Source organism: Mustela nivalis (genome assembly GCF_964662115.1).
Source record: "Mustela nivalis genome assembly, chromosome: 15".
NCBI lineage: Eukaryota > Metazoa > Chordata > Mammalia > Carnivora > Mustelidae > Mustela > Mustela nivalis.
In genome coordinates, this window is record NC_139034.1 from 25,382,751 (window position 1) to 25,394,511 (window position 11,761).

Genomic DNA, 11,761 nt, shown 5'->3' on the forward strand with positions numbered 1-11,761 from the left:
AGGAGGGTGGCCTAGTTGGGTACATAGACACGTGAGCAGTGTTCTCTGAAGATGGAAGGATGTGCTTGTCACAGAAGCAGCATGGGCACTGTGCTGGGGAAGGCAGGAGGAGGGTCCTGCAGTTCCGATGGAGAGATCTGGAAAGGCCATGTGGGAGAGGAAGGACCTCATAAACTAGGCTCAGGAGGACCAACAGATTGTCAGTAGGTGGAAGGCGCTGGGTAGGGGAACAACATGAGGCGTGCCCCTTCCTATCCCTGGGGCCTATTTCCTTACACTGCGCAGACTTGGCCTTTCTTTACTTTTCCCCATTGACTTATCACCTTCAGCCCAATAACCAGAATCAGACTTTGCTCATTTCCACCTGCTTTAGAAAAATCTGTTTCCAGTATGTAACTCTACTATTTCTAAACTCTGTAATAGTTATGTTATCTGTCTCATTTATGGAACTATATTTTGTCTTAATGCCATAAGAAAAGAGAGGAATTGGGCTTCTTTAAAGTACAAGGATTGTCACATAACTGAATCTTTTAAATTTCTTCTGGCCTAGGTCAGTGATTGTACATGGTAGATTCCTAGTTGACTATTAATACTTTAGTGATTTTTGGATTATAATGTGTCGTGAACTGACTCACAAACCTAAATCTGTCCTTTACCATCCACCCAAAGAGACTTTTCATCCAGACCTGTCAGGGCTCAGCCTGTCTGAGATACTCTGTCTTATTCAAATTCCATGACATGGGGCATATCCACGATGTGGGAAGCACTCCAGAAAAGTCAGGTTGAAACACATGTAAGATCTTGTTATTACAGCGTGAAAAGTGGGTCATCTGTGTTGTTCCTAGAGTCCCGATAATCATGAGTGAGTTGAAGCTTTTCTCTCAGAGCAATATCTAAGGAAGTAAAGGATCTCTCCATGGATATAAAGGATACCAGCAAGATAGTAAATATGTTTACAGTTTGCGCAAGATTACTAGACCAGTCGCTGACCCAGAAAGAATTAAAGCTACCTTGACAGAAGCTTGTTTGGTTAATCCCAAGACCATGGAAGCTTTTCCCCCCTTCATGTCTACACCGCCTTCTTTTGGAAAAGATTATGCCTTAAGTGTGCAATAAAGACAGAAACACAGTTTGGCAAGAATTCTAATTAAGGGAAAAAATGACCAAGTATTGAAATTACAGCTGTTATTTAAAAAATGTCCCAGCACATTGATCCAACCCCTTCTACCTACCTAGGTCCTCCCAAGTCCCAAAGGTGGATTTCCAGGGAGAGCATGTCTGAAAGGTTAATGCAGAGCAAGTTGTTTTCTATGTTTCATTTAATCATCATAAAACTTCCATACGACTGTTCTATGCCTTTTATAGTGGAGGAAAGAAGCGATTGAGTATTTGCCAAGGTTACTGAAGTAGGGCAAGAATTAATCTTAGCTTCCTCTAACTCCAAAGCCCCATTCTTTTTTTTTTCTTCACTTTTTAATTAATATGTGATGTATTGTTTCAGGGGTACAGTCCTATGAATCATCAGTCTTAACACAATTCACAACACTCACCATGGCACATACCCTCCCTAATGTCCATCACCCAGCCACCCTATCCTTTCCCTCCACCGCCCAGCAACCCTGTTTGTTTCCTGAGATTAAGAGTTTCTTTTTTTTTTTAAGATTTTATTTATTATTTATTTGACAGAGAGAGATCACAAGTAGGCAGAGAGGCAGGCAGAGAGAGAGGAGGAAGCAGGCTCCCTGCTGAGCAGAGAGCCCAACGCGGGACTCCATCCCTGGACCCTGAGATCATGACCTGAGCTGAAGGCAGCAGCTTAACCCACTGAGCCACCCAGGCCCCCGAGATTAAGAGTTTCTTATGGTTTGTCTCCCTCCCTGGTGCCCTTTCCTCCCTACTCCCCCCCACTCACCCCCCACACTGCCTCTCAGATTCCTCATATCAGAGAGATCATATAATTGTCTTTCTCTGATTGACCTATTTCACCAAAGCCCCATTCTTTACATTGAGCTCTTGCTTTCAAAAATGCCAAGGACTGTAGCATATATTTGAAAAGATATCTCAACTTGGACTGATGAATGGACGTTGGAGTAGATACTTCCTGTCAGTAAAGCCTTGGATGGATTTAATTAGTACTGCTAGCATTAATTATTGGACAGAATAAGTGTTTAGCAAATTCATTATCTCAGCCAACCTCTGATAACTGATAGTTGTGTAATTGCATTACCTTTTAAAAGATTAAGTGATAGATTAAAAAACCTGCAAATGCTTTACTTTTAAGTTTTAAAAATTGAGGTAATATTTACAGTGAAGTGTACATATCTTAAGTTGGAGGCATTTTAACAAATGTATACTAAATCCATGTAACTCAACACCCCAGCCAATAGAACATATCTGCTGCCATCCCCCTGGGGCCTCTTTCCAGTCACCTGCTCTCTGGAGGCCACTCCTGCTCTGATTTCTGTTACTGCACACTAGTGGTGTCCGTTAAATGGGCTGTTTTGTATAGAAGAAAAGCAAATGGTAAACTGTATTCACGGGACAGTGGACCGAAAAGCACGGCTGTGAAGCTGGAACTCTTATCCTCCAGTATTCCTGTAAAAAGACAACTGCAATACTTGAGAATTAAGGTGTCATTTTTTAAATTTAGCCAGCTCTGGCTGCGGGGAAAGAAAAACCTAAACGAAGATGTGCTTTGCCTGAACTGTTCTCTTTTGAGACTCTTCAAGGCCATTTGGGCAACCCAGTTTACAGCCCACCAGCGAGGCCACTCGGATGGCTCACTTTTGTGGTTCCCCAGAAGAAAGACCCCAGGGGGAGAAGTGATTGGATCGGAACGCGGGGAGACTGCGGCTCGCCCTGGGCCCAGGCCCGGGCCGTGGGTGTACGTCGGGGCTGTACCCGGCCCCCCGAGGGCCCCCTCTCCCCACCCCATCCCCCCAACCCGCAACTCCCCACTCCGCGGCCCCGGCCGCGTGCAGGAGGAAAGATGCACTGCCCAGAGCGGGCGGGGCTGATTTCGCCAGCCGGCCGGGCCCCCGCCCTCCGGGGCCGTCCTCCCCGCGCCGTCGGGGGCGGGCCCGGTTGGGGCCGCCGCCGAGCGGAGCGCCGCCGGCCTGGGCGAGTAGTCCCGGGACGCGGGATGCTCCGCACGCTACCTCCCGGCCCCTGAGGCCTCCCGCCTGCCCGCCTTGTCACCTCGCCGCCTCGCTCACCCCGGCTCCGGCCCTGGCGCCCGCCAGACCTGAGAGGTAGGAAAGAGCCTGCCGCCCCACCCCCGACCCCTAGGGCACTGCTGTGCGGCGCGGATCCCCCGCGGCTCCGCTGGGTCGGACCATGCCCCCCGGCCCCTGCCGGCCCCACTCTCCCGGCAGGCTGAGAGTGCAGGGTGGCGCTGCACCCTGTTCCTCGCCGTTGGGGGCTCAGCCTTCGCCCCAGGGAAGCGCTTTAGAAAGCGTCCGTCTGCGCGTCTCGGTGTCCCGGCTCCGCAGGTGTTACCCAGAGACAAGCTGCCCGCAGACGGGCGGGGAGCCCGAACGGTGGGGATCCTTGAAGGACAGCGTCCTAGGGTACTCCGCGTGTCAGAACAAATTTGTCCCTTTCCAAAGAGAAATCCTTTCTGGGGTACAAACTATGAGGTTTAAGCAGTTCAAAACGGTCCTCATTTTATGAGAGCTTTGGGCTGAGGACTTGGGCAGGGCCAGATTTCCAGGCATGAACTTGACTCGTGGGCCTTTGGGAAGCTGTAGAAGCGGGCAGCCTACAGCCTCTCTAGGGAAGCTGCATCCAATCCCTGGGACCAGGGCAGAGTCCACTGTACTGAATATATAAATAAAGCCTGTTTACAGGAGCTGCTTTGGAACTAGGGATTTCCTGCTAATAAATATTAGTAGTAGATAGATATGCACGAGCTTGTCTTTGTCAGAAGGGACAAAATCACTTTGCTTCCTTTTGTTTTCCCTTTTATTTGATAAATCAGTTGTCCCAAGAGACTTTAGCTTAATTCCTTTTCTTATTCTGCAGCAATGAAGACACTGTAGGGATTTATCTTAGCCAGTTTCAGCAAAAACATAGGAACTGAGCCTGGCGTGATGCCATTAGCCACTGAGAATATTGACTGCCTCTTACCCTCTAGCTGATGATGCATTTGAAATCTTTCTGCAAATGTTTATGTGTGACTCCTATATAGGAGTATTTCTAAATGTGCATAAAAGAGACCTAAGTTTTTATCTTCTCAAAATGATTCTCAAGCCAAACATTGTAAGTAGCCAGTCCTGGTATTGGGAACAACGTGTTGGAAGAAAATAAGCAAACAAGGCAAAAAGAAAGAGAGAGGGGAAGGGAGGAAGAAAATGAGATTTTTTTTTTTTTTTTTTTTTTACTTTCCTCAAATATAGTGCTTTTTATCCAGCATTCCATTCCATTGTGGGTTACTCTGTTCAGGTCTTTAAATTAGTAATTGAGCTAGTAAAAATTAAGCATTTATTTTCAAAAGCTTAAGAATATTTTTAAAAAGCCATATTGTGATTTTTAGGTAGTCTGGTTTATTTTATATTTCTACTTAGTTCTAAATACAGATTATCACACTATTCTGTGTTTTATTGGTAGAAGAAAAATGTGTTACCATCACAAAATCAGTAGTGATTTGGTCTTCTTTGAAAAATGATTGTCAGGGAGAAGCAAACAATCTGGGAGAAGCCAGTTCAACTTTTGGGAGCTGGCAAATGCTTACTTCTCCTTACTGTGATTACTGAGATCAGAAAATTCTGTATTTATTGATTAAAATTTCCCTTTAAATATATTTTAAGTCTTAAAAAGAATAAAAAACAAGTCGCTTTCATTTAAACAAACTGGAGACAACATGTTGTGTTCTCTTTGACTGATTTCCTAGTATTTCAGTATTATTTAAACTCCACTCACACACATGAAATTACGTTTTTTAAATTGGGATTCTCTGTAAGATTCCACGCTCCTGGAGAGTTTTGCTGTCAGAATATCTTTGGAGCCAGTCCAAATTTCAGTCCTTGCCAGTTGTATACCTTAGACGAGGTGCTTGTTGGCATCATGGGGTTGCTGTGAAGATAAAATAAGAAAGGTGAGACACCTTGAGTGCCTGAGCAAATAGCAGGTGCTCACCATTACTCTTCTTCATTCAGTTTGTTTCAACTAAAAATCCAGTTCATTATTCAGAGAGTTTTACACAACTGCTGAATGAGCAGATTTGATATTATAAAACTTGCTACTTTTCTTTTGATGATTGCCAAGTATTTCAAAGACTTCTAGGCAGTCCATTGTTTAAGAGTGGAAATTGTTTTCAAATTGATCAAGAAATGTGATCCAAGGGATAGAGAATCCTGGGTGCCTCAGCCAGTTAAGCGTCTGTCTTTGGCTCAGGTCATGATCTTGGGGTCCTGGAATCGAGCCCCACATCAGGTTCCCTGCTAATCAGGGAGCCTGCTTCTCCCCCTGCTTGTGTTCTCTCTCTGCCAAATAAATAAATAAAAACCATAATTTTTTTTTAAAAAAGGACCAGAGTATACACTGTTTATTATGTCCAGTGAATCTTCTCCCTCAACCTTTTCTTTTTAAAAAGATTATTTAAGCAAGAAGATGCTTGATTTGCTGAAAATCAATCTGAGATTCAATGATCTTAATATCATTTATCCCTCCTTAAAAACAGATCACTCTGGGGAGCCTGGGTGGCTCAGTAGGTTAAAGCCTCTGCCTTCGGCTCAGGTCATGATCCCAGGGCTCTGGGATCGAGCCCCGCATCAGGCTCTCTGCTTGGCAGGGAGCCTGCTTCCTCCTCTCTCTCTGCCTGCTTCTCTGCCTACTTGTGATCTCTGTCTGCCAAATAAATAAATAAATAAAATCTTTAAAAAAAATAGATCACTCTGCGTATAAGAGCCTCATACAAAAAATTATAAATAGGTCCTGGATTTCGTAATGATAAAGACTTCAGGATTTGCCATTTTCACAAAGTCCGCAAGGATGTTTGTCATTGTGGAAAGCAAGTATCTTACTGGAGTATAAGAATAAAAGTTCAACGAGCATAAAACAGAGCATAGAAGTTGAGTGTACATGCTATGCTGCTAATAGAAAAGGAAATATTTTCCTAGACCTGGGTTTTTCCCACTTCTCCATTTGATATTGATCAAAATATACCATTAGCAGTTGTTTTTTAAGCAACATGCTTATATCGAGATATCAGTTACTTAAATATAATAAAGGAAAGGGGAGAACGGGATTGAAAGAGTAGAGAAAACTATACTGTAGGAGCCAGAATGTGGTACACCCACATTGCTGTTTTCTAAATGAGGATGTATTCTCGTCTATAAAATCAGGAGTTCTGTAGTGAAGTAGCAAATTCTCTCTTCAGTACACACCTGCTCTCTGAGCTGCTGAAACCCATCAATTGTATCTTTTTTCTCCACTACTGACTGGGCATGTGTGTCTTTTTCATTGATCGGCTGCCCATCAAATCGGAGTCTGATCTGCCTCCCCCTCTACTATCCCTATCATCGACCATAGGCTTTGTCTGTTAACTAAGTGATGTGTGGTCTCCATCTTAAAGTACATCAAAAACCATCCTGCCCCATGAGATTCAAATTAACCTGACTTTGGTTCTCAGTCTTAACTCCTTCCTTGGGCTGCGGTGAGTGTTAGAGTCTCTTTGGTTGCTGTTTACAAACAGGTGCTGAGTGGGCTCTGAACCAGGCACAGGCTCCCCCAGAATCAGCTACCTTCCTCAACCTTAACTCGTCTCCTCCGAAACGGACTATCTTGCAGCTTCTGTTTTGACTAAAGGAAAAAAAAAAGAAAAAGAAAAAGAACTTTATTCTATTATGGTTTTCAGGCAGATGATCAAACATTTCAGGTCCTTCCAAGTTTCATATATTTTATTTCATGTCTTCTTAAACAAGAAATGGGTGATGTGATGAACTATTTAAACACAAAACAATACCTCTATGTGCCAGTATATCCACATGCTGATTCTAATGATCATTAACTGAATACATGCAAGGGAATATTTAAAGATGACCAGCCCAAGTAATACCCTGAGGCTCTTTGGACATATATATGATATAGTATGATATGTGTATATTATGTAAGATAATAATAAATTAATACTTACACATGTTATTTTCCAAGCCAAAAGAGCCCTGCAGTGTCTTAAATCTAGAAATGTTTCTTACCCTAGCCATGGGCCAGCTGATTGTTGCACTGGCAAATTCTGTCTCTGTTGATATGTATTTGGATCAAGTTCAAAATAGAAACAAGGATTCCTGTGTGTCTGTGTTTTTTCCGCTCTTTACTTCAGCTTCTCTCATGGGTCTCTTTTTTAAAAAGATAGGATTGATGTTAACTGAGTGATGCTCATGGGCTAGAAGTCATCTATCGCATCTAGGCTGGTCTGGGATTCAGTGTAATTAAAACTGGCAAGGACAAGCCTGGGTATGTCATAAACATTCACTCTGTCCCTTGGGCGACCTGTGCAGAATAAAGTGTCAGCATTTCTCACCCATCTACAAATTTCTGCTTTGTACAAACCAACGGCACTGGTTCCATTACTGGTGAAAATGCTTAAGTACTTGTCTTGAATATCAGAAAATGATAACTTTGAAGATACTTAGGGTCTTCCATTTTAAGGAATCAAGAGCAGTTTGTACAGCATCATTTAAATCAAGTTTTCTCATGTTACTATGTATCCATTTCCTCCAAATTATCTAAACACCATAATGTGATTTTTTAAAAATTTGAGATAGAGAGTAAGAGAGAGAGCATAAACAGGATGGGGGGTGAGCACAGGGAGAGGGAGAACCAGGATCCCCCTGAGCAGGGAGCCTGATATAGGACTCTATCCCAGGACCTGACCCGAAGGCAGATGCTTAACCAACTGAGCCACACATGTCCCCAGGATATGATTTTTTTTTTAAAGATTTCATTCATTTATTTGATAGACAGAGATCACAAGTAGGAAGAAAGGCAGGTAGAGAGAGAGAGAGAGGGAGGCAGACTCCCTGCTGAGCAGAAAACCCCAATGCAGGGCTTGATCCCAGGACCCTGAGATCATGGCCTGAGCCGAAGGCAGAGGCTTTAACCCACTGAGCCACCCAAGCACTCCCAAAATATGATTTAAAAAATAGATTTTATTTATTTATTTGACACAGAGAGCACAAGCAGGGGGAGGGGGGCAGCAGGCAGAGGGAGAGGGAGAAACAGGCTCCCCACTGAGCAGAGAGCGCCACATGATGCAGGGCCCAGAGCCAAAGGCAGACTCAGCTACCCAGGGGCCCCTAGAATATGCTTTATTTAAAAAGGGGGAAAAAAAGCTCACTTGAGTGAATTTGAAGATCTAACTTAATTGGCTTAATTAAGCAATTCATGAATCGGGCAGCATCCCATCTAGCAAGCATAGATGGCCCGAGGAGCTGTACAAAATGGAAAGTTTTATAGGAAGGAGGGTGGGGCAAGAAGTTAGTAGCAAAAGAACAGAAAGGAATGCTTCATGCCAGGATGTCTTCTTTCTGTGTGTTGGGGTTGGGGGGGTGTTGGGAGGTGGCCCTCAGGTTTTTTTTTTATCAAGGAGGTAACCTCACCAGTGCAGATCAGGAAATTTGAGATGGACTGTGGCAAGGCCACAGTCTGGGGTTAGGTTGAAGCTGTAATTAAGTCCTGGTTCTCTGTCCTGGGGGGCTTGTTTTCTTTTTAACAGATTAAAATGAGAGAAGTGGGGTATGGATTTCCATCTTGAGACCCACGATAGCTGAAGACCAAGGCCCAGAGCCGCTTTAGAACGGGAACTGCGCGGGGCCCAGCTCCCGGGATTGGCTCACAGCATCATTGCACCTCCTCTCTGGCCTAGGTCAAACTCCTCCTCCTTATGAGCAGAATGCTGTTTTCTTCAATGTCACCGGTGGTGCTGCTCAGAGATCTCTTTGTAAAATCGACTCTGACCATTTCGTTTCAGTTCTTGGAGAAGCCGAGCATCTCCTCTTGGAAAAGCCAGGCCATGTAGCGCTAAGCAACAACACGGCGTTTCGGTGGTGCCAACGGGACACTGCGCAATGTGGTGCCAACGGGACACTGCGCAATGTGTCTGTCCTGTTGCTGGAGGCCAGCACCAATCAGACGGTGACCGCCAAATACCTCCTGACCAACCAGTCCCAGGGAACACTGGAGTTTGAATGCTTCTACTTCAAGGAGGCTGGAGACTACTGGTTCACGATGGCTCTGGAGGTAGCCCACAATGGCACTCAAGTCAGCCACTGGGAGCAAAGAGCCTTTCTCAAGGTCGAATGGCCCGTCTTTCACATTGGCTTGAATAGGACGTCCAAGGCGGCGGAAGGCACCTTCCAGGTGGGTCTTTTCACCCATCAGCCACTGTGCTCCTTCCCTACGGACCAGCCTGACATCTTGGTGGACGTCATCTTTACCAACAGTCTGCCCGAGGCAAGAACAAGTCCAGGTCAGCCGCTGGAAATCAGAACCAGCAAGAGGACAGAACTCTCTCAAGGCCAGTGGCTTCAGTTTGGCTGTGCGCCCGTGGGGCCAAAAGCCTACGTCACGGTGGTGCTGAAGCTGTTTGGCTGAGACTCGGTCATTACCTCCACAGGACCCATTGACCTGGCCCAGAAATTTGGATACAAACTGGTGATGGCACCAGAACTCACGTGTGAGTCCGGGGTGGAGGTGACAGTCTTCCCCCCACTGTGCATCTTCATCCAAGGAGTGATCATGGTCTTCAAGGACGCCCCCAGACGCCCTGGGGAAAGGACCATTCAGCTAGCTGAAAACAGCCTGACCTTGGGAGAGAGGAGAACCGTATTCAACTGCACTTTGTTTGACATGGGAGGAATAAATACTGCTTTGACTTTGGCATTCCAAGCAGAAGCCATTTTTCCACAAAGGAGAGGGAGTGCATGCTAATTCAGAGAAACATAGGTTGGTATTGAAATTTTGAAACTTTTTAAAGCAAACTGGTGCCTCCATGCAATCAAAATTATTCTTTTGAATTTCACTGGACTTAAGTTTCTGTGAACTGTACCATCATCTTTCTGGTTCACTCCTCATAATATCCTACATGGCCTTACTCTTACCTGAAAAATTAGGACTCATGGGAAGCTGACTCAGCTCACCGCTTACTTCCCTAGGTCTCAGTTTCCCTGCTAGTAAAACAGGGATCATAGGAGCATCTACCTCTGAGAGTTGTGAGAATTGAATGAAATATGTGCGCACAGTTCTCAGCATAACGCCTGGCATAGAGGAGGCACCAATAACTTTAGCCTCTATTGCATTTTATCTTAAAAAGTTATATTATTACATCATATGGCAAGTCTATGGTAGGTATGAGCAGAATTCAAAGCTAAATCTCAAATTGTATTTGGTTGGCTTCTGGCTTCCTCTCGCTGAGCGTGTCTCTTTCCCGTTATATCCTTCTTTGCCGGAATGAGTCTCTGTAGAAGTGAGATTTCAAAGCAAGATTTCTACAAACTTTACACTCTACGTTCTTTGTGTAATGCCCTATCTAATCACAAAGAAGTGGGGTTATTACAATTCCATCCATGCCCTGGGTGCCTCGTTGCAGTTCTTTTCCTTTTCCTGCAAGCCTGGTCTTGGCAAGAGATTCATCTGGCAGAAATTGTCTGGTTTGCTTATAGCTTCATCCCCGCTAAGCTCCAGGCCCCCCGAGGGCCCAAGCCTCTGACTGTGTCTGGATCTCCAAGTATTTCTTGCTTCAAATTCACCCATCTCCTCACCTTAGAAGTCCATTTTCTTTGACTTTCTCCGCACCCCCTAGTCATCTCCTGGCTTGCATTTACCTCTCCATCCAGTCTATTTTTATTTATTTATTTATTTTTAAAAGATTTTATTTACCTATTTGACACACAGAGAGAGAGAACCCAAGTAGGCAGAGAGGCAGGCAGAGAGAGAGGGGGAAGCAGGCTCCCTGCTGAGCAGAGAGCCCGATGCGGGGCTCAATCCCAGGACCCTGGAATCATGACCCGAGCCGAAGGCAGAGGCTTTAACCCACTGAGCCACCCAGGTGCCCCTCCATCCAGTCTAAATTCCATGGCTCATCCCTACCTATCACATGTCTCCTATCAAGAGCCTAAACTCCTCTGCCCTCTTTTCCTTCTGATGCATGAATCCGGCCATCTCCTGGCCGCCTTTGGCACACGAGCTGCATGGATGGTCACATCCAGGTGGGTTATGCCTCCCCCCTCAGCTGGACCCTCCATGCTGCCCGACCAGCTCTGCCCCCGTTCTCTAGAGCAGCTCCCCTCAGACCTCAGCCCCTCCCCCATCTTGACTCTCAGAGCTGAGTTTGTCTCCTGCCACCCAGGGCACCTGGCCATCAAGAACGAGCTCCTTCAACCTCCCACCAAAATGTCTGTAAGCCTACATCCATTGGTCTCCTTTATTGTCACCATGGAAGGAGTGTCACCCCTCCAATGCAAGGTCAGCCTTCTCCTCCACTGTGGATCCCAGTCCCTCGGCTCCTATCCGGAATCCTCTGTTAATCATCATCCCCTCTCTCTCCTCCGTCTAACAGTCCTTTAACAGGCTCATGGCCAACAGCCTTGAAATACCTAAAAATATCTCAGTCCTGTGACATCACCCTGCTTCCCTCCCGGGATTGGCTTCCTCGCTTCCCTCCCACTTCCTTGACTGTTCTTCATGGTCTCCCTTGCCGGCCAATTCCACCACCTGGGCTCATCTGTTAACTGCTCACTTCTTATCTTAAACTAGATCCTGT

At 45.4% G+C, this 11,761-nt stretch overlaps 1 protein-coding gene across 1 annotated transcript in view; it reads left to right on the forward strand.

Moving 5' to 3' along the window:
- Positions 1–3,336: 3,336 nt before the first annotated feature.
- LOC309848939 (thrombospondin type-1 domain-containing protein 1-like) overlaps positions 3,337–11,761 on the forward strand; it is a gene marked incomplete at its 5' end in the record, with an annotated part of 17,171 nt that continues 8,746 nt past the window's right edge. Inside the window, 4 exon segments of the mRNA XM_082700950.1 lie at positions 3,337–3,539; positions 8,820–9,591; positions 9,595–9,847; positions 9,850–9,945. Of these exon segments, the coding sequence (XP_082557076.1) occupies positions 3,337–3,539; positions 8,820–9,591; positions 9,595–9,847; positions 9,850–9,945 (1,324 nt within the window).